Source organism: Halyomorpha halys, unplaced genomic scaffold (assembly GCF_000696795.3).
Source record: "Halyomorpha halys isolate HHAL.00 unplaced genomic scaffold, Hhal_1.1 Scaffold1578.1, whole genome shotgun sequence".
NCBI classification, from domain to species: domain Eukaryota; kingdom Metazoa; phylum Arthropoda; class Insecta; order Hemiptera; family Pentatomidae; genus Halyomorpha; species Halyomorpha halys.
The window spans coordinates 166,115-190,444 of NW_027108835.1; the positions used below are offsets into that span (position 1 = coordinate 166,115).

General features: G+C 30.5%; 1 protein-coding gene across 1 annotated transcript; it reads right to left on the reverse strand.

Moving 5' to 3' along the window:
* Positions 1 to 252: 252 nt before the first annotated feature.
* LOC106690105 (arginine/serine-rich protein PNISR) lies at positions 253 to 20,765 on the reverse strand. The gene is made up of 12 exons (XM_014435392.3): positions 20,616 to 20,765; positions 20,235 to 20,531; positions 19,964 to 20,137; positions 17,134 to 17,315; positions 16,776 to 16,881; positions 11,872 to 12,077; positions 9,082 to 9,237; positions 8,520 to 8,622; positions 8,050 to 8,106; positions 4,352 to 4,440; positions 4,046 to 4,205; positions 253 to 918 (listed from the first exon to the last, which is right to left on the reverse strand). Exons 2-12 carry the CDS (start codon positions 20,329 to 20,331, stop codon positions 494 to 496), a joined length of 1,755 nt encoding a protein of 584 aa, XP_014290878.1. The 5' UTR covers positions 20,332 to 20,531; positions 20,616 to 20,765; the 3' UTR covers positions 253 to 493.
* Between the last annotated feature and the right edge of the window lie 3,565 nt (positions 20,766 to 24,330).

Here is a 24,330-nt window from a genome sequence, read left to right on the forward strand (position 1 = left end):
AAATTTAAATCTGAAGATAATTATTAGTTTATTATTAATTATTAAATCAGGAGTCATTATTATGATTATCACCTTTTAAAAGTTTATTACAGATATGATGTTATAAAAAAAGATAAACTATTAATAAAAGTTTTCAATTAAATATAATAAATACAAATAAAAGAAATTTAAATCTGATGATAATTATTGAAAAGTATAATGAGTAATTTTAACTTTTTTTTTGGATTATAAAAGGAGAAAAAAATTGAAAGGTCTTGTTAAATAAATGTTTATTACAGATAGACTGTAACCTTTAAAAAAAGAATATCAATAATGATATGTTTTGACTAAATATAATAAATACATATAAAAAATTTACAATTCTGAGACAAAAGGAACAACAATACTTTTGGATTTATTTACAATCAAAAGAAAGACCTAATGTAATATAGACACACATATATACAAAATTTATCATGTTTTCATAGATAATTTACATTACCTCTAAATGAGGCTACCTCCTGTGCCTGTGGTGATGCCTACGCGGTGGCGATGGACTGCTAGAGGAAGACCTCCTACGGTGATGGGAGTGATGCCTCCTCCTTTTATGAGGTCGCCTATCTCTCCTATCCCTACTTCGGGACCTCCTCCGCCTCCTACTACCAGAGCTAGATGAGCTACTAGAGCTTGAACTAGAACTAGAGCTTCTTTTACGAATCCTCTCTGATTTTCTAGTAACAGAACTTCTACTACTACTACCTCCCGTGTTACTGCTACTACTGCTGCTTACTTCCTTAGTAACAGTAACATGTTTATCTCTGGGTGAGGCTGTTACTTTTGAAACTGACTCTCCATGAGAGGTATTAGACACTTCCCGATGCCTATGATGATCTTCAAATTGCTGGCTCTTGTAATCAACTTGTTTCTCTTTGGAAGCTCCTGAGTTAAATAAAAAGAAAACACACACAAAAAAGAAGTTAATAATGTATATGTAGGTTTTAATTTATATAAATAAGCAGACAAATGCTAAGAGAAAAAAATGATACTTTTTAAAAAAAAAATCTTTAAAAAACAGAAACATTATAGGCAGTAAAATTTGGGACAAATTACACAAGAGCACTTAGGAATAAAATTTGATTAAAGTAAGTTATTTCAAGGGGGATTAATTATTGTTGTAAGCTTGTTGATATTTATTTAGAATACCTAAATGATTATAATAAAACCTTTAATGGATGGATTAATATTTCATAGAATAGCATTTGTTTTTGCCAAGAAAATAAAACAAACTTGCTTAACTTAACAATGATAGAATAGCAGCAAATATATTTTCTTATCAATCAATATAAAAGACATCTAACGAGTATAACTATGAGCATAGAAGTCTGGCTAAAAAGATAAGAAATCATGGCAAATAATGATATCAAAAATTTTCAATAAAACATTTTTTACGAACAGAATTTTAAAATGTTTCCATTTTTTTAAAAATGAACACTAAGCTAATCTCAAATTCATCCTTACTACCATTCTCAGGCATGATTAAGATCAATATAATTTTAATCCCAAGCACTAATTAATATAATAACTGAAAGATCTTAAAAGAAAACGATCATATGAATGTAATGCTGATAAAACCCAATACCACTTAAAAAAGAAATCAATACACCCAATGAGATAAAAAAATGAATAATAATAGAAAAAGTTTAAATAATGAATTTGTAATTGATAGAAATCATGGAAAATGGAAACCAAGGGTTCTAAAATTAGCTCACATTCTTAATGACATTTTCTACTCCTTTATAAAAATTAATGACAGTAATTTTGACATGATATGAAAGACAATTAGCTAAGGACACTGGGGTGTTCAATCTCCAAGTTTCAATACAGATCAACAGCTGTAATATTGATTATTACTTAAATCAGACTGGACGTAAATAATATGCGTCTTCCATAAGATATTGTGTCTATAATAGGCTGAACCACTTTTGCTTTCAATAAATAGGAATCAATAATTGTCTCACTGCCCTTTTCTATTGACAATTCTTGCTTGGATGGACATCAATACTTAAAATATGACATGTGACATTTCTTAAATTCACTTTAATGCTTCGTAATTTAGTTTTGGGTATCCCTCAAAATATAGAGATGTTGAACAGTACAGGAGAAGACTAGTTTTCATTAACAAACAAGATAGCAGAAAAGGAGGAACCAAATTCATGATGGTTTTGACACAGTGAAGTACATTATGTAATGATCAATTTTTGAAACTGGATTCATAGAAATTAATGATAAATAACAGGCCCAATTATGAGGATTCTAAAAAAAAAAAAAAAACTCTTTGAAAATAAACTATCTGTCTATCAAAATAACTTAATCAATATATTTTTTTTAACAATGAAGAAAGTATTGAAGCGCATTATAACTAATTATTAGGTTACATATTCTAATCTTATAAGTAACTCCGCCAAGGGAATTAGTCTTATTATTGCGGTGACCTAGATAAAGGAGGAGGGATGGTTCACCGACAGACTACTCCTGAATCGTAAAAAGAAATATTTTCACAACCACTCAATCAAGCTCCCCAATGGGATTGATTCATGGCAACAACATGGATCATGGAAATATACATACAAAATTGGATCATGGAATGTACAAACCTAATACAGAGCAGGAGCTCTTAACGAGCTTACTGACATAGTACAGAAAGGCTACTAAGATATCTTGGCTATAATAGAGATGAGATAGACTGGTAAAGGCCACATAAAAGGAAAAGATCACATAACATTCTATAGTGGAAGTGAGAATAAACATGATTTGGGAGAAGCATTTTTGGTCTCTAATAGAATATAATCTGCAATCCTGGATTTTCAACCAATTAACCAAATGTTATACAATGGGATACAAATTATGCAAAATGGAAACCATTTCAGAAATATTAGAATGATTTCTATGCAACTCCCAAAGAAGAGAAGAAAAGAGATATGTTCTATGAACAACTAGACAGATGCCCTTATCATTTGCCCCTGTTATGATATTAAAATCATCTTGGGAGACTTACATGCACAGATTGGACAGGAAAAGAATGGCTTACATCTTAGATCTAATGACAATGGACACAGAATGGTAAGTTTTGCAACCGTAAAAACCATGACTCTTATGAGAACACTATGTTCCCTTACAAAAATAAACATAAACAAATGTGGCTCTCTCAGAATAGTACTTCAGCAAGTCAAATTGATCATGTATTGGAATACACCAATAACTTCAGCTTTGTAGATGATGTAAGATCCTATAGATGGAATGATAACAACTCTGATCATTACCTAGTAATTATGAAATTTCACCAGAGAATAAAGCACATAGAAAAGAAACATCTGCTTTTCATTGCTTGCACACAGTTCAATTTCTAGCTTAGTAGTCTGCGTACTCCCTGAGTTAAGAACCACTGACCTACACTATGGAACAAAGTTCAGAGACGCATTCACATAAAAATTGTCCATCTTAACATTATTCACGGGAATAATAAAAAATACCATAAGTAAATTTAGTATCTTGCAATAAGATTTATAAATGTAGTAAAATATTACTCATTAAAAATGCCCACTATTTAATTTGGAACAGGTATTATAAGTATCAAACCACAGACATCACAATTTTTAGAACATTTAACATAATAATACATGAAATCCTCTCCTTCAAACATAAAGAAATCGTAGAAAAGATATTTATAGAAAAACCATAAGAAATTACGACTAAATTACAAATAAAAGCAATCTGACACATTACTTATATATGTAACTATGTCTGATTCATTTAATAACTTACAATAAGCAGAGTGAAGGATTTGATGGACTCCCCATAAAGTGGAACAATACTTAAATATAAATTTTGACTGGAGATACTATGCAAAGAACAAAACTTTATGATTTAATACAGCTCAATATCAAATTAATATCTTGTTCATAATCATTCTAAATTAATTCTTCTATTAATATTTAGAATGTTAGTTGAAGTAGTAATTTCTCAGTGAAGGATCCCAGAGTTATTATAAATTTAGTGGGATTCTTACCTGATAATTGTAGCGTCTGTACCTGACCTTCCCTTTCTTCTGAGCTCTCCCTCTTTTCTTTAAGCAATTGCCTTTTCTCCCTTTCTTCTTGTTCGAAGAGTTCACGCTCTATAAACTTCTCTGTTTGAACAAACTCATTTTTCAATCTTTCAATTCTCTCCTACAAAGAAAAATGAATAATAAATCAAAGTCAACAAAAAATTAACAAAAACAAATACACAAACACTTAGCATACACACACAAAAACAATGCCCATTATAGACATAAAAATAAAAATGTGGAAAAATTCAATACTTAAGAACTTACTTTGATTTCTTGATCAGAATCTGGATCATTTGTTACCTTCTCGTCGCTACTATCTCCACTGTCAGAATCACTCTCGTAAATGCCCAGTCCTGCGGAATTGAAACATATAAAGAAATCCTACTTGAAATTTTAATCTATAAAGATTTATAGATTAATTTAAGTGCAGAACAGTAATAGATAAAAGAAAATTATCTCTTGATTTTGCCTTGAAAATATAATAAAATAATAGTTTCTTTTCATGTTCATTAAAAAATTTTTACCTATTCTTAAAGCCATTAAAAGTTATAGATGGATTTGAAAACTGTTTTCTATTTTAAAAGAGCTTCAAATTCAATATAGCAGCTTTAACAATATAAAGCTTGACTATCATTAGATGAAAAAATAACCTTTCAGTACTGGTTTTTACAAAATTAATATTTTCTGCTGAATCATTCTCATGATATTTTGGTCAGTCACCGATTGGTAGCATTATGTGGAAATAAGTAAATGCAAGTATTTACTAATGAAAGGTTGCAAATTAATAATGAATGTATTATCATGTACTTTAAAAAAATTGTCATCATTCTGTAGATGTGAATGAAATAAATACACTCAAAAAGCAGATATTGGTTTGGTCACATATAATTGTTTATATTTTTCAAGTTCTTTAGTGTATAATACATATAAGCAATCTTGGTTAGTGAAGCACTAGCCTTTGTAGAATAAAACGACTAATCAGCCTCGTTTTGAAATAAAAGGTGGAAGAAGATATAAATGTTTATTTATTAAAAACCTGCCTTTGAAAAATAATACATAACAATAGTAAAGCAGAACATGTGAAAAACATACGCTATGTCCTCGCTAATAATTATCCCATTGTCTATGTTCTATGTTCAATGTTCTAAAAATGTTTACTTTTTGAATTAGGTACAAATAAAATTTTCTTTTCTTCATTGTTTTCCCCTTGGATTTGCTAAGAAATTTATTTAATGAATAGGGGATATTTGATTTGGTACACAGATGTTAGGGGGAAAAACTGTAAAAACTAAACTGTTTTGGGTTAGTGATTAAAAAATATCTTAAACTTTCCTATATCTTCATATAGTGGCTAAAGGAAACTTGCTAACGCCCACCATTTTGGAATGAAAAGAGAACAACCAAAATTTTTTATTTTTGTCATTAGCGATGAAGGTAATTTTTAAAATGAGTCTACAATCTTTAGTTTTGATAAAGTATGAATTATATTTACTAACTAATAACTGTGAGAAATAATATATAAAGCATTAGCCTTATATATTATTTCACAAATGTTATAATAACTTATAAACATTTTGGACTATCATTGTTATGAGTTGATGTAGTAATGTATTTTTGTTAGAATAAAATATTTTGCATTTTATAGGGATTAATTATTATTATCCTAATGAAATGAGATCTTAAAATTATTAAGTGGATAGTAATTTAACAGTAATTTAAAAAAGTTGTAGTAAATTGTCCCATTTAAATTAAGGCTCTATATCACCCTTTCATTATCATTCGGCTCTATATCAAGGCTGTTATATCATCCTTTCAACTACAAGAATGAAAATGAGGGCTCAATAATGATAAATGCATTTTTTTTTTTAGTTAGTTAAAGGATTTATAAATATAAAAAAAGAAGCTTTTTGTTTTGTTTTTTCAATTTATCATTGCTAATATTTTGGTTGTTTCCACATGGACCACTAATTTAGTTTTAACTTTTACCAGTTTAACATAATCAAAATAAGAACAAAAAATTAGCCGTTTTAAAGTGAAAATGTTTGACATGTTAGCTTTGTATAAATCTCCTCATGAGGAAGTAGTGTTTTAATAAAGAATTTGAAATGAATAGTGCTAAAATAGTAGCATAAGAAAAACAAATAAAAATATCTTGTTACAGACATGACTGAATATTAAAAGACATTATTAGAGGTAATCCCTTGGCAAATTTTTGATTAATGGAGATTCAGCTAACGATATGGCTCAATAATCGCCAAGTTCAAAAAATAGCAAATTAAAAAAAAAAAAACGCACAGACACATAAATATAAGAACGATTAAAAGAATACATTACTGAAATATAGTACAAACAAAATAAGCAGATGCTTAACCCTTTTTGTTAATGATCAGGCATGATTATATTTAAATTTAATTCAACAACAGTAAATTAATATTTTAGCATCTGTTAGATTAAATTTAGATCAATAACATTAATATACAGCATTTGGATTTGGTAGAGAATACTTGAAAATCACATCAGAAAATGATATTCACAGATTTTGATTAATAAATAAAAATGATTAAATAGTTTCATTTTAATAGCATCAATGAATTTTCATATTGTGAACATAACCAATTCATTTCTTTAATACTGTACTGAATTACTCCAAAACATGCCAGAAAACTTGTCAACTTCATTTATGCGATGAAAATCAAAATGACACCAGACAATAAATTAGATCAAACAATTTACCAAGAAACAAAGTGTATTTCTAGAAAATGCTTCTTGAATGAAATAAATCACATTTATTTGCATGGGGTAATGAAATAAATCTTTTCATTTTGTTTTATCAATTCAATTCATTAGATTCCTAAGAAATACCACAGAGTTCCAATTAAAACTGAACAAAAAAATATTCTGTTACTTATTATCCAAAGGACAAATTTTCAGAGTTTCTTAAAAGTCAAAACCAAATCTGATTAAAGAAAAATAACAGCTATTTACAATAAATAAAAGTTCCTTCTTTAATATGTCAGAAAAAAAAGAAGCAATAACTGAAATGAACATGGTCAAGCTATAGAACTAAGAATCTTTCTATTCCAAGTTTTTAAAATGGTGCAAAAAAGATTAAAATTAATAAAATTTTAATAAAGTTATCATTCCTAATAATCTAATAAGTCAATTCCAAGTTCTCAAGATTGTAAAACTCATATTAGATCTAGACACTTTTAAGTTATACATGATAGATCAGCAAAATCAAGAGAAATTTTCTTTTTAAAAGAAGGGAAAATAATTTAATATTAAAAAGTATTCTTCCTTTGTCGCTAACAATCTAACTGATGTAATGAAGTTAACACAATACTACTTACTTTATAAACAGTAAAATAGCAATTATTATTATTATTCTGAAGGTTAGAATCATTAAATTTAAATCAATTTTAAGGAATGTTCCAATATAATCATACTAATTAATTTTGTATCTCTACCTTACAGATTAAAAAGATAAAAAAAAAAAAAAAAGGTTGCATTGCACTTGAAAAGAAAATATAAAGGACCTTGGAGTGTAGAACTCAAAAAAGATAAACTTTAGGACTGTCATCCTGTCAACCCTGTCCATAGCTAATGGATTCGGCACAGTGGGTACGAGAGAAGTGAAATTTTTTAATATCTTCTAAATTATCACAATGAAGAGATGATGATATAAATGTTTTACATAATTTACCATGGTCAGAAAGAAATTATTCAACAAGACACACTCAAACAAGGTAATTTACTTAACCTGAATAGAAAATATTTAAAAGAAAATTTACCTTCATGTCAATAAATTATTAGAAAATGAGAAAAGCCTATTGAGTAATTAAAAAAAGTATACATTTTTTAATGTCTGGAACTAGTTAAATTAAAATAATTTTCATCAGTAGGATTGAATGAAAAAGGAAAAACATGATACAAATAAAATATATTAAAAACATGAGACTCACCTAATTTTCCAGTAAGGGAGGTTAATGCCTGAGTCTTGCGTACTGTTGTTGCTGGAGCTTTATCATAAATAGACATTTCTTTAGTTAAATAAAGTAAAACCAATAAAGAATAATTTTCACATGAGAGAAGCTGTATACAGCTCTAACGATTTTTTTGCTAATCAAGCACACTTAAGCAAGTTATTTGTTACAAAAACTTACAACAGCAACAAATCAATCCAAATATTTAACATAAATTATAATGCTGATATTAAATTTGCTATTATTGCAATTTAAAATATGTCCAACATATTTAGCCATCTCACACTGATTGGTGGTAAACTGAAATATATAACTTGAAAAAATTTTTTATTCTTATTAAACATTCTTCTGTCATTAATAATTATATAAATAACTGTGAGCTACTAATGAATAGTTATTATCATAAACTTTGAAATATTTATATAAATTTGGAACAATATACCATATACCTTTTTTACGAAAGTATTTTGAAACATCTTCAACTGCCTTTTCGATTTCTTCAGTTGTAACTTCCATGAGAATCTGAGTAAGGATCTTTCTGACATCTGACATCTGTAAACATGTCAGAATCATAAAAATAAAGAAATTACAAGTAGACTTTCTTTTTTAAACAGAAATCCTTGCTATAAATTAATATGAAAGTCAACATGTAGGGAAGTATAACTTTCATCACAAAAAATATTATGTAAATACTAGCTTAACAGTATTTACATACATGAAGTTTTATGTACTTGACATAACAACGTATCTAAAAAGTTTTTAAGCTTTAAGGGGAAAAATCAATTTAATTTTAATACGTAATTGAAAATAAAATTGATAAATAAAAGTATTAAAAATAAATTTAATTTTAATACTAAATTGAAAATAAAATATATAGATAAAAGTTTTATCGTGAAGAAGTAAAAGAAAAAGAAGAAAAAAAAAAAAGTAAATGAATTACAAAATATCATTACCAATGAGAAACATGGATTCGATGAAACTCAAGTATATAAAAGGAAATATACAACTTACAACAGCTTGGAGTATTTGTTCTTTTGTCCTGAGCACAAGCTTAGGTGGCGATACCTGGCGTACATCAAATCTAGATTTTCGAGGCTTAGTCTCTTCAACTAAGCCTCCCTCCTCCTTTTCTTTGTCGTCTGCTTCATCTTCAGAAGTTTCACTTTCCTAAAATAATCATAGTTAAAGTGATGGGATATATTAATGCCATATTTTATAATTAATTTGTGTTTTATTGTAAATAGTATTTAATTAGTATTAGTGTTGAATTTATTTTTATTTGTATTTTTTTAATTGGAATTTAGTTATTTGAGATGAAAAATATGTATTTATATTTGTGTGTTATAATTAAGAAATAGAGGCAGTTGCTAAGGGTTGATAACTGTTGCTAAGAGGTTGTCTAGCAACAGGCCAACCATCTTCGTTTTTAAATCAGTTCCCGCTAATTAGTGGCCATGATAGTGTGTGTCTGCGCCCTGTCTGCGTTCGGTTGATGTTATTTATTGGACATTTTTGAGTGTTTTAGTCACCATTACAGTCCGAAACCAGACCTTTTCTGAGTTTTTGGCCTCTGAGTGTAATATGAGTTGTTGCTAATTAATCGGCTTGCATAATTCATAAAAACAACTGGACCCTGTCTGCCGCAAATAAGTGCCAGAGTGGCCATCTTGGCTTTTGGATATTTCGATTATCGATGAGCCATTACACCAACCTTGGGCCATTGCAACAGTATATTTAGCTACAGGGTTGCGACCTACACACCTCGACAAGAAAAATATCTTCCTCTGATCTATTGAAGTGGATCAAGCTTTAGTCGACGAATATTTATTTTATATATTTATATTTTTTTGTTTTTAATTTGTCTCTTTTATTTTATTAATTAATTTATCTAATTTTATTTTTATCTGAAAGGCCTTTTATTTCTACTTGTATTCATTTTTTTATAACTCTTTTGTTTATTTTACGTTTAACTTTTATAAATGTTACATTAACCAAATAAATGTTTATATCTGAACCACCTAGTTGTTTGTTCTTTTTAAAGCCTTCCAACAAAAAGATATAGTCAATTTGAGGTGGCTTTAACAGGATATATATAATAACTATAGTAAATTTTTATAAATTCGTACTTCGGGAAGTATGTCTCAGTATTTCAATTGAAAATACTAGCTAAGAATTATTGCAACAGTATTCTGATAGGAGAGGGGCTGCCTGGTAGAGAAATAACAATCTATACTGACAGCCAGGCAGCACTAGGGGCACTCAACCATTAATAGTTAATAGGGGCACTATAACACAATCAAGAGTTACTGAAGACTGCTATGCAGTAATGAACAAGCTCTCAAGTTACTGAAGACTGCTATGCAGTAATGAACAAGCTCTCATATCACAATAAAGTTACCATTGAATGGAAAATCTGAAAATAAGAATGTTCACAGTAAGCCAGGAATGATTCTAAGAACACAACTATAACTTCTATTAGGCTAATTTAAATTCATAGAATCTACTAATCTTAAGCTCTAAGCAGTTCATTATGATTAGGATGATGGCGTACAACAGAAATTAGACAAAAACATTTTTTGTAATAAATTGGATTATATGCCTGATCTGAATAGTAAGGAAGGCTAAATAATATTGTTGATAAGAGAGTAATATTAGTGTTTAGATTATTTGCAGCTATAAGTATTTATAATGAGGTGAAGATAGCTGACCATAGATAAATATGATAAACCTTTCCAACCATCCTAATCCTTTGGTTCAAACCTTATCTAGTTCCACCCATCCCTACAGCCCACCTAGAAGGTTGAAACGGCAGTGGCCAAGAGACTTATTAAAATAAAAATGAACAATTGGAGTTCTGCTAAGAGGGATGTGCTCTGCTCTACCCCTCACACGTGGGGGATAGAGTGTAAATGTTACTAGAGATTATATTATTTATTTTTTTCCATACACATAGTGTGATTATGTTCATTTTGTTTATTCTTCTGTTTGTATACATTTTAAGAGATTTTTTCATTGATTTATTTATTTTATTTTAGTATGTAGGAGAACATTCATCACTATTACCTATTGTCCACAACTGTGTGGCAGATTGTAACCTATCAATAAATAAAAGTATTTAATAAAAAAAAAAAGATAAATATGAGGAGAAGATGGTCAGGGGGTGCGGTCAGCAGAAAAACACAAATAAATAAAAATAATTTATTTGTGCCGACGTTTCGAATTGATTTTCAGGTCTTCATCAGGGCTGTAAAACAACAAAAGAGATAACTATCAAATCAGAGATACATAAAAATAAAATAAATTTGTTAGTCTATTATTTATTTTATTTTTATGTATCTCTGATTGATGGTTGTTATCTCTTTTTTTGTTTTATAGTCCTGATGAAGACCTGAAAATCAGATCGAAACGTTGGCTCAAATAAATTATTTTTATTTATTTGTTTTTCTACTGACTAATTTTTTTCCCTTGTATTATTAAAAATCCTATCAAAATTATATTTACTTAAAATTCACTGTATAAACCAAAAATAAGGCATAAATAAATATAATTCCCTTATTGTCTTATTGTTTCGTAGGCAACTTTGACAATAGGTTAATTTAGTAATTACAAATAGAGGGTGAATAAACTTCATCAATGATACATGCATCACATTAATAGTTGACAGATAAAAATAAAGATGACTGAAGATAGCTTACACACTGACGCATTATTAGTGTAATTGTCAGATCCTTTGTATCAATTATTTTCAATAGAAAACATTTTTCATTAAACAGTTTAAATAAAAAATAAAAATATGCTTACAAATTTGCTTTTCTGAGGTTCTTCATAGCCATTACCATCAAACTGAGATACAGCAATTGTTTCTGGGCCACTAAGAGATTTTTTCAGAAGAGCTTCCTTACGTTCTCTTTCAAGTCTTTCATTTTCAGCTTTCTTTAGTTTTTCTCTTTCCATCTTTTCTAATCCTTCTCTAATCCAAGCAGGAAGTTGTTTCCTTTTTGCAGCATCTACAGAATTTAAATAAAAAATAGATCATTGATACAAGGTAACAATTCAAAGATGATTATTTAATTTAATTTTTGAAAAGCTATTATGTGTATAATTAGAATGGAAAATAATGAGAGAGAGAAAGGGAGAGATTTTATTGTTCTAGTTAATTACAATTTACAATATGACGAGCTGATGCTCTGTGACTACAGCGTCTCATTGAGCAATAATCAGGTTTCTGGGTACTAAATAATAATAAGTTATACGAAAACAAGTATACGGAATAAAAATATTATTAAACATGTTAACTTCTTCAACAAAAGTAAAAGAATTATGAAATAATAATAAAATAAAAAATGTATACCCTCTGAAAATATTACAATCATAAAATAATATTATTATAAATACAAGAGAATTATAAGATAAAATTCTTCTGAAACAAAAAAAGAAAACAATAAAAAAGAAGAAAAAAAAAAAATGAAGTATCCTCTGAAAAAAAAAATTTCTGCATACAAAATAATGTTCTTTCTAATGCAAATAAATTAAATAATAATAATAATACCAGTTGCACTCGAGTTAGGTATAAAAATAAAAGATAAAAGTAAAAATAAACTCCCAACAGAAGGCAGGGAAATGCCTCCATGGAAGAGAAGACTTCAAAGGAGAATTAATAACTTAAGGGAAAAAATTGGAGTCATCTCAAACTACATGCGGGACCCTCAATCTGCAAGACCAAAGACAAAGAGGAAAATAGATGAAATCGTAGTACAAAACTTGGGGACCTTATTGGAAAGTGAATTAATTGATAGTCTGACTCTTTATCTAGACAACCAGAAACAAAAACAAAACTGTTTATGCAAACCGTTTACGGAAATACAGTGAGGCAGCCTTGCATAGGAAATAAAATCAGCAGTTCAAGCAGAATGAATGCCAGTTTTTGCCATGTTAAGCAAAAAGAAAAAATATCGAGCAAATACCCTGATGATATTGAAGCTTGCTGGAAAAGTATGTGGGAAAAGCCGGGGAATCACCTCGATTGCTTCTGAATAGAAGAAGAAATGCAAAGTTTCCAGAATGCCTCTGAAATAAATGAAGTGACAGTATCAGTGGAAGATGATTCGGAAGCTGTCAGGAACATGAAAAATTGGAGGGCGCCTGGACCTGACGGAATCCAAAATTATTGGATTAAAAGATTTCATTGCTTGCATGAGTTGCTAGCCAAAGGATACCAGGAAATACTTGATGACACACAAACGCCCCTGAAGGTTTCTCTGATGGCATCACCTATATGCATTCAAAGAAGAATGAATTAAACCTAGGTCCAGAAGACTTCCGGCCATTAACGTGTTAAAATGGTTTATATAAAATGCTCAATATAAAATTTTCATAAGTCTCGAAAAAACAGTGAAGTCTTTCTATTGCTTGGATTGATTATAAAAAGGCCTTTGACTCTATTCCACATAGCTGGCTACTAAAAGTATTAGATATATACAAGATTCAATCTAATGTAAGTAGACTCCTTTCAAACCTGATGGCAGGATGGAAAACTACGCTGAAAGTCGGAACTACCTGCACGGCCAATCAAATCAAAATACTGAGAGGAATATACCAAGGGGATTGTCTAAGCCCAATTTGGTTCTGCATGGCCCTATTTCCATTAAGCAGGATTCTTTGAAAGAATAAGGAGGGATATAAACTTGCCATCAACGACGAAGGGACCACAGTCAGCCACAGCTGGTACATGGATGACCTCAAACTATACGCGAAAAACAAAGAACTACAAAATATGGTTGAAGCTATTTCATCTTTTACAAGAGACATAGGAATGTCATTTGGCCTCGATAAATGTGCAGTGCTCGATCAGATGAATGGTTAAAAGCTGGAAGGCTATTCTCTGAGACAGAGGGATTTGTGGTTGCTATTCAAGATCAAGTGATTGCCACGAGATCATATAGGAAGCATGTGTTAAGTGACGCAACAACACCAGATAAGTGTTGCTCAGTAACGCTCGAATCAATCTAACATATCACTGGTGGATGTGGAGCGCTGGCTGGTACTGAATATTTGCAGAGGCACAACAATGTGGCCAAAATTTTGCATCAGGCTCTGGCTGTGAAGAACCACCTAATTGAAGATAAGAGCCCTTATTAAAAGTACCACCCAATAAACTCCTCCAAAAAGGTTCTTTCAGGCTATATTGGGATGAATCAATAATTATGGACCATACAGTACACCATAATAAACCAGACATCCTCCTTATAGACCTAAGAAAAAAGAAAGCAGAACTTATTGATGTTAAGATCCCCAACGATGTAAGCTCCACTGTGGGAGAAAAACTGAGGAAATAGCAGGAATTGGCGATAGAATTGAAGGAAATACATAAATTGGAAGGTGTTACCATTACTCCATTCATAATACCAACGAATGGTCTCATACCAAAATCAACAGTGGCAGGCATGAATGGTTTGAGGGTGCCTATGAATGTGCTGAGAGAGGCTCAACTGTCAGTTCTCTTAGACACTGCACGTATAGTGCGCAAACATTTTTAATATTTGAAAAAATAAAAAATAAATCAACAAACATATGAAGGTGGTTGGACTCCTAGGTCTCCCACCTCAGATACTCAACCCGCAATAGCAAGAACAACTGAGCATGATAATAATAACAAATAAATAAAAATAATAAATAACATTTATTCTTATAAATACAAATTAATTACACAATAATATTTTTCTAAAAGAAACAAAAACAAAAATTTTACAATTTAAATCTTTATGAAACTATTGAATAAACAAAATAATATTCTTTTAAATACAAAATAATATTTTTCCTCAAAAAGCCACTAGACCTGCTAATGTAAAACATCATTAGAGTACAACCAAAGGATAGTATCTCTACACGCCTGTAACACTTCAATTTAACTGAGATCAAATTAACTAAATGTATTATAATGTACGGTTATAAATAGCAATAAATAAAAAAAGATATTGTAAAGGTAACTGGGAGTTTTATCTTTAAAAAGTTGGTACAGAAAAGTACCCAAAATGTATTTTCTTCTTTCAGAAAGTTTGAGCCAAACTAAGTTCTTCAAGGAAAGTTGTTATATGTTCTTGAATGAGGACATCAAAAATGAACTTAACACATGCATTAAATGCCCTCTGAAGAACTGATATGTCTTTGCCTTGCATATCTGTAAATAATACACTACAATAATCAATATGTGGTATTAATGACTGGACTAGATGTTTTCGTACAAACATTGGAAGCATTCTCTATTCCTACATAACTGGCCCAAACTTCTAAAACATTTTCGAGATGTACTAATTGCATAGTCTTGCCAGTCAAGTGATGAAGAGAATGTTACACCCAAGAGCACTCAAGTTTGAGGATATCCAATGGATGCATAATTTAAAAGAATTTTTGGAGAATTTCCTACGACCAATGATTTTACATAAAATCTGTAACCGAACATTATTGCTCTTGTCTTTGATGGGTTCAACACAAGTTTTAGGTTTGTTGACCATGCTAAGATTTCTTCTCTTATATCTTGATTTATTTGATCAATGGTTTCTTTGAATTTATCAGGACACGATGACATATAAATGATAATATCCTCAGCATATATGTGATATCTGCATGATTTAAATTTTGATTCCGATACCTACAAAAGAAAGAGTAACGGTCCCAAGACTGAGCCTCAAGTTATCAAAGAGAAGGAGAGGGTGAGAGTGAGGGAGGGAGAGAGAGAGAGAGAGAGAGAGAGAGAGAGAGAGAGAGAGAGAGAGAGAGAGAGAGAGAGAGATGTTGAAACACATCTATAACAACAAGCCACCCATTCAAACTGGACAAAATTAAAGTAATTTCTTATAAATAGAGAAATGGATACCACCTACATTAGGAGGTTGTTGAAAACTTTTCTGGGTAGTTTTCCAACTATTAAGCAATTGCCTCACAAGTTGAGCACTTGTTTAATCATCTGGAATTCAGAAAATTCTTCATCTTGGGTGTAATGTTTCACATAAGGCATTACATTTCAATGAACCAATTAAATAAAATGAATTTCTGTGCAGCATTCCGGTGCACCATCTCTGTAAACCTAACTGCTGGGGTTGCTTCTCATTCATTATCAATGGTGAATAGACTATCTCCAAGTCTTATACCTGTAGTTACTTCTAAGTAAACTCAGCTTAATCATGTTTTCTTTAAACAATTTCTGCCATCTTGATCTGTTTTGCGTATTGTTCAAGGATGCTCAATTTTACCCTTTTGAATTCCATTTAGTATATTTATATTGAAATGCTCTATCCAGCTTACCAGTATATAAAACATTTCGCTATGAATTATGGTTAAAAAGAGGAAGATAGATCTTCTCTCAAACAAGCAACAGATAAAAACAATATTCTAGAGCTCTGGTAAGTAATATCTCGATATCATTAAATTTGAAATGAGGATATATGAACAGAAGGTAATAGTGATAACCAAATAGGTGTAATGAAAAGATCAGAGGTTTAGGACCAAAGTAAAACTTAACAATTAAATATTTTTATTTAATCCATAAAAATACTAAAAAATAGTTAAGAAGTCATAAATAAAAAAATTAGGAGACTAATTGTAAGCATTCCAGATGAAGAAAAATAAAAAATCAACAGAAACATTATCAATTTAAATGATTTTGAATTATTATACTTTACCAAAAACAAATTAAGCCATTGACTTACCTATCTCAGTAACAGTATCCACTACTGGTTTTTTATGATTTCTATTATCCCAAGAAGGGGCTTCTTCTTTTCCAGACGGAACCCTCATTTCATTTCCCCAAAATGTCTAAAATTAATAATAAAGTTTCATCAAAATCTCAAAAGAAGAGTTTCTAAAATGAATAAATATTATAAAATTAATAACTTCAATTCAGTATCACTTATCAATGGCCAACTCTATTTTTTGTAGAGTTAACATACTTTTTAACTTCGCCTTTTTATTGAAAACCAATATACTGAGAACTAATCTACAGTAGTTTATTATGTAAATTTCCAGAAATAAACCTCTTAACTAATCCAAAAAACAACATATACTTACAGTTGGAGGAGGAGGAACATAAGTCTCTGGTGTCGACGGTGCTGCAGGAGTATAAGGATAGGTAGGTGCAGTTTGTGGCACTGTAGAATCGGCTACTGGCAAGGCTGTGTATGGAGCTGACATAGCCCAACTTCCAGTAGTGCCAGCTTGGCTCCAGCTCCACCAATTAGCTGTGTCTGGAGCTGATTAAAATGGAAGACAAAAAATGTTAAAAAAAAAAAAAAAAAATTGTTTCGAGATTTTTATGCATAACCAGACAGAATAAGAACTGCTTTTCACACACTAATCAAATTAGGGATAAGGTAACTTCCCGTGTCTCGATGTTCTCTAGACTTCAATCCAAGTAAATACAGGTGGGATGTTCTTCAATGGTTATCTTCTCAAAATACGTAAACCCACTTCATTCGCAGAATGATAGGATATTTCACATAGGCTTTATCAGGAAATTTCTTCAGAAACTAGTGATAACATCAAAAATAGTATAAAAAAAAATCTTAGAGCAGGCTATCTTATTTATTTTAACTATTGCTCCATCCTAATGAGGTATTTGGAAGGGCCTAGAGATACACTTGATACCACTAATACATTTTTACCAACTGCAGTCTTAATGTAATCTCTTTTGTTAGGAATCCTTTTTTTAATAAAAGAAAATAAATGTTTAATAGAAGAAGCAAACATTGTTGTGGCCAACACAAGTTTTTAACAGTTGATTAGCGAAAACAAAATGTTGAAAAACAAAATACTCTCTCTGTTGTAATTTATACCTCAGAGGTTCAAATGACACCATAGGGTCACATTGTGTGTACATACACCAGCTCAAGATTCTCTTTTCACTACTCAGTATTAAGTATTAGTTGCTTGCATTCTGGCCAACTGACGTTCTGGTTCTCTAATCTTCCTCCACAAGAACAACATCGTACACACAGTGAGGGACCCAACAGTCACCCAGGGTGATAAAAAGACCTTTTTTTATTTTATGTCACTGATGAAACCAAATCAATTTTTCTTTTAACTTTAATTTTAATTTTGTAATAATTATAAGTTTGGTTTTCTTCTTTTTTTCTAGTGTAGTTTTTATGTTTTGTGAAATTATTGGAATATAACATTAAAAAAATTCGACAGTACATTTCTTTTATTTTCATTACCCTTATGTTTGGGCTAGCAAAGGTTCCTTTTGAACCCATACCAACTATAACAGATGTACTCAACTCTTCTACATAAATACTTTTTCCAACTGTGGTTTTAAAATGGTCTCTTTTGCCTGCTAACCTCTCTCTAAACCGCTAAACTAAATGTAGTTAAAGGAAAGCAAGGAGACATATCAACTGTTCTACCTGATTCCTTGATAGTATCTGAAGATCGAACCAGCCTTAATCAGCTGTCATTCTGTCAAAGAATAGAAGGCACATACCATTGGGGCTGTCCGTAGCTCAGGTGGTTGATGTACAGGACTTTGCAGCCCGAAAACTGTGGCAGTGCCGGTTCGAATCCGCCCTGGGGGTCGACTTTTTTTTTTTTCTGTGGCAGTCCCACAAAATGAAAACTTGACACCCTCCCTTCATGTCAGAAATGACCAAGAAGGGGGTAAAAAAAAGGTCATCCTCTACCTTAATCACCCACTTCATTCATCAAAAAGGATCAGGGTATTAAATTTTTAGGATCCCTACAAGGAAACTACTTTTTTTTTCATATATTTCTCAAATAGAGATGATAAGAATTATTTTAATGTTAAATATTGTATAAGTGTAAACAAAGAAAAAGCTTAACTTGATTGATAATATTATTATAGCTTTAATATAAAGACAAATACATGAAGAGATAGGTCAACTTCCACCCCTTGAGAGATAAAAATAAACCCCAAGATATCCCTGAGTTGCTGATGTGCTGGGGTAGTCAATAGCTAGATGCACTTTTAACAGGAGATATTTAATTAAATAAGTAGGGCAACAAGTATCCTGAAATATTGCTTGCAGAGAATATATTACACATTCAAAGATGCAACAAAGTTTATAACCAATATTTGAATCATTGGTCTAGAATCACAAATTACCATAACAATTAAAGCGACTCAATACTAAGTGAATAAACTACAAAATTAATAACTGAACTTCACCACATAAACCCCAAACTGAAAATATCTAAAATATTTAAACAATGCTTCAATAAAAAATGAACACACCCTGAGTACCTAGAAAATAAACTGATCGGAAAACCAGCTAAGGCACCTATAAATCGTAGGTTGTCAATAGGATTTTCCTAATTTGTTCATAGTATCCTCTACTAAAATATGGTATAACTGATATTAGAATATTAGAGCCAAGAGACTCTGACATTATTTATTCCTTTGAACAGTATTATAATATCCGATGTAAGAGGAATTAGTTTCATCTTTAATTACTTGGATTGAAATATAAAGCTTAAAATGACATCTGACATATAAAATTAAATTTGACAAATTATTAAACTAGCCGGGTAACAGATCTCATAGACATAAGATGTAAAAAAAGAAGTCTGAAGGAAATAAAATAATTATAGAAGGTAAATTCTAATTAGTCTTACTTTGAAATAGTTAATATCCCATTTAGCATTTCAAACAGCAAAGCATAATTTCTTGATAACATCAAGTATCACATTCTTACTTTAAACTTAATCAATTCAAGATGAGCAAGTGATAAATCATTTAGTTAAGCTGTTAATTTAACACAATCCTTGCTTGTTTGTACCCAAGTTTTTAATTATCCAATTAAAACTTTTAGAAACAACTAAATATTTTTTAAACAGCAGAAATAAAACATTAAAAATTAAGTACACTACCAAAAAACTAACAAACCTGGTTGGATTTGAGTAGCTGGCCATGCCGGATTAGGGATGGGAGTAGGTGCTGGAGTTTGTGTGACATTATCATCTTTGGTTATGTCCATGGGAGCCTCTCCTTGTTCTTTCTCGGCTTGTGGTGCTTCTTCTTTCATTTTTATCCATTGCTGTGCCAAACTTGCCCAGTCAACTACGCAGAACACAATATGATAACAAGAGAAAAAAGCGTCTCATGGAACTAATTTTAACAGACTGTCTTCTGGTAGATAAGTTTTCAAAAATTTTACCTTGTTCTGGAGGCATATGAAGGTATTGGGCACTAGGATTTAATGCCCATTGTGTGGGATAAGAATCCCCCTGTCCTGATACATTTCCAGACCACATGACTAAAATATACTCTGAAGCTAATTGAAAAATTTGTATACCAACTATGAACAATATAACATTATAACCAAATGTTATGACAGTCAACCACTGTAGTAAGGCATACCCTCCAGATCTCAAGATGAGTAAACAGCTCTTACGGTGTCATCTTCAAAAGTTTATAAACTGTAGTTAATATCAATGCGAAAAGCAGCTAGAATCTAGACAGAAATATTGAGGTTATCTCGATTGCCATTAATTTGAGAGTGAAATGATAAGACGAAATTTAAATTAATTTACTATACCTAAAGTACCGTAATAACAAGACTAAAACATGATATATACGCTGTTCATGGACAGTAAGTCAGTCACACGGCATAAAATAAAAAAACACCAACTCAAGCTACAACCTTCTATCTTAATCAGTGTTTTCATAGTAGTGTATGCATGTAAGAATAAATAAAAACATCACATGACAAATTTTATCTTTATTCTTCAGAATAAATAAATTTTAATTATTCTTTATATCAATTAGAATTATAAAGTAAATAAGAAACGTTGATTTTTATAATTTTGAAAATATATTTGTATGCTCATTGTTGATGAATCTACTGTTGTCAAAAATCATTTTGAAATTCAGTTAGTATCCTTTAAATTAAAATAGATGTTAAAAGTGGTTTTTAAAAGTTTAGTAAGAATACTACTAAGCTACTATGTTAAATAAAAAACTGACACTTGAATAAGCATCGTGATATAATTGTTATTGCCCCTATTTGATGACAGAAAAAAAAAAAAAATCAAGATTTTCATTTAGAGTTCTACTACTGGGTAGTTTCTCTACATGCTGTATCATATCATTATCATTATGATCAAATTTGCTTGTTGTATTTTTTATACACTTGTAAATGTCAATAAATAAAAAAAAAAAAAAGAACATTCATAAAATAAATCTGTGCGTTATATAATAATAAAATCAGCACAAAAGAATTGGTAATTGTTTAGTTAACGAAAGATAGCTATGACAGGATACTTTGGGTATATGTGTAGTAGTATAAAAAAAAAAATAAATAAATAAAAGGAGCACATGTAAAATTATAAAAAATAAAACTAGTTTTTGAGCTATTGAGTTTTCAATTCCTACTGATATTTTATCTCGGAGAAGCTTCTTAGTTTCTGCTTGAACAAGATAAATTGTTGGCCTCTAAATGATCTTAAGATGGTAAGATCTCATTTATTATTTTTATTGATATTACATACCTTGTTTAAAAAGGCAACGAGAAATTTAGTCAATGAACTATTGACATCAGGGAAGAAAACGTAGATAAAGAGGAAACTGTCGAGTAATGGAAACTGTAGACCCAATGCATTGTCACTCCTAATTCTAATTTTAAAGAGAAAACCCAGAGCTGTGGTTTAAGATCAGATAAAAAAATAAAATAAAATCCAAACTCAAAGTTCAGTTAATCATCCTACAATTCATTTCGGTGCTTTGAAGCACATTACGGCCATTGTCCACAATTCGCCTACCCATAAGCTGTATGGGAAGTTGAGGGGACGGGTACTTAACAGCTTTAGGTAATCAGTATTATCCATGTTTTCGGGACATCATGGCTCAGAAGGTTATTTGAAGGATGCAAGCAGCCCTGAACATGACAGATCACACTTACCCTGCTAAGCTAGCACGAAAGAATACTTGAGGACAGTTCATCAGTCATTCAACATTATCTTCAAAACCATCTGTAGGAATAGTTGAATTTTTACATGTCCCATAAAAAACACATCCTGGAGAACCTTCTTGGCATCTTGCGACTCAATCCCATTTGGTACTTACATTAGCTCTAGAATTTCTTCGTAAGCTGCATAAAACCTGGAATGCACTAGTTCTATTTTACCTTCCTCCATGAACCATCACCGTTCAGCGAGATTCAGGTTGTTTCTTTGGCATTTTGGACTTGAAGTGGATGATGCTAGGCTGTTGAATTGGTTGGTGGCAGAATTTCCAAGTTAAATTTTGAAGAGTGGGTTTTCGTTACTTCCATATTGCAAAGAATACAAGCCATCTACAATATTTAAAAAGATGTTTCAGGAATGATTCCATAATTTCAATGATCTTTTAGGATCAAGTCGTCTATTCATGTATATCTGTCAAAAACATCTGCCTTACAGAAAGTAGGGTTCTAAAATATGAATTCTTGAGGCAAATATCTGGGTATGTGTCAGATTTACCTCAAATCAATGCATGCACGATGGTTGGAGAATTTACAACGCAAGAATATTGATTGATAGTGGTTTATTACTCTGCTCAACAGGTCTAATAACCGTAGCGTAAGTTGATTGAGCATTTCTTCTCAAGGGAACCTCATTAAAAAGTAAAAGAGATTGAGGAACTAATTCATATTTGAGATATTCTCTCAAATTGTCATATCACTTGAGCAAATCAGCAATCCCAGGAAATAATTGTAGAATATGTTGATTTCTTATCATTAATATATTACTAATAGCATAAATTCATCCTTATTAAAAAACAATACATTATATGGATATTATAAATAAATTAGCGTTTTAATTTTAATGTGGTTTTTTATATAATATAGAATTAATTTAGTCAAAGTGTTTATAATTATAAAAGAAAATAATGTTATATAATAAATAGAATAGAAATGGTTTTTTGAAAAATTGTTAATTTTAGATTTTATTGTTCATCTTTGTGATAATAGAGGTAGGAGAAAATTATTTTATAGTCTATATGGTTGTTATCAGACTGGAAGATAACCTTCAGAAAGGTAATTATTCTCCTAAAATGTATGACCATTAGCAAGTTTTACTCATTAAATGACATTAATATTGTAATATATTAGCAAGAATGACAAATAGGAGAAAATTATATGTAATATATAGGTTTTTGTTAACAAGTAAATAATTTATAAATAGTTCTTTGAGTGTATATGATATATGAGTGTTGTTGTAAGCACATGTTTATGGTTTTGTTGAATTTGTTTTTTAGCAGCCTGAAGATGGGGGAAATCTCCCGAAACGTTGCTGATATGAAATAAACTATTGTTTTTTAATAAGGAAGAATTTATGTCATTCACTAAATCCTTTTTAATTCCATAAGACTCTTCCAGTAAAAGGATTATTAAATATTGCTAATAGCAAATATCAGCAAAACTTTTTTTTTTATTCTCTAAAGTTTAACTTTCCAAAGAAAACTCCTATAACCGAGTATAGTAATTTTTCACCGGCATCTTTCGCAGCCCACGATATATTAGTCAATAAATTTATAGCATTAGTATTATCGAGAGGATTGTGAAACGGTAGGAAACTAGATAGCTTTGTCAGATCAGAATACAAAATGTAGAATCAGGCCACTCGAAAACATAATAAACGTTTCACATAATCCCCAAAAGTAATAATAAATCAGAATGCATAGTACGGTCATAAATGAAATAGTAAATATGGAAATAGGATTCTCGAAAACTTAAAAAACGATCCCCATGTCATTGACACTACAAAAGTAACATTGAATCGAAACGCCCATATGGCATAAAAAATCTGATTCTAAAACCAGAATCTGGACTATAGAAAACCAAAAAAAAATCATCCCTATGTTCAATAAAACTCCAAAAGTAGCAATAAACCAAAATCTGCATGTACTATCGAAAAGCCAAATTGAAATAAAATAAATCAGGTCAATCAAAAACCTAAGAAACGTTGCCTATTTTACATAAAACTCCAAATATAACAATAAATCGAGATGCACATGCACGTTTGTATTACTATTTTACAAGTTACTAGTATAATACACTATACTTAGTGGATTAGGAAATAGCATCCTCGAAATTCTAAAAACTAATAATTAATTTATTATTTTGATTGAGTGAGAGGGTCGAATTTTCATTCCGTTGGCATGTCACGAAATAAACGTCAACAGGCTTAAGTCCTAATCGATCCGGCACCACTTAAGTGACGAGGTTGCTAAGTTGACGCCTTAGCTCTCTCGTCTATATTGGGTTCAATTAA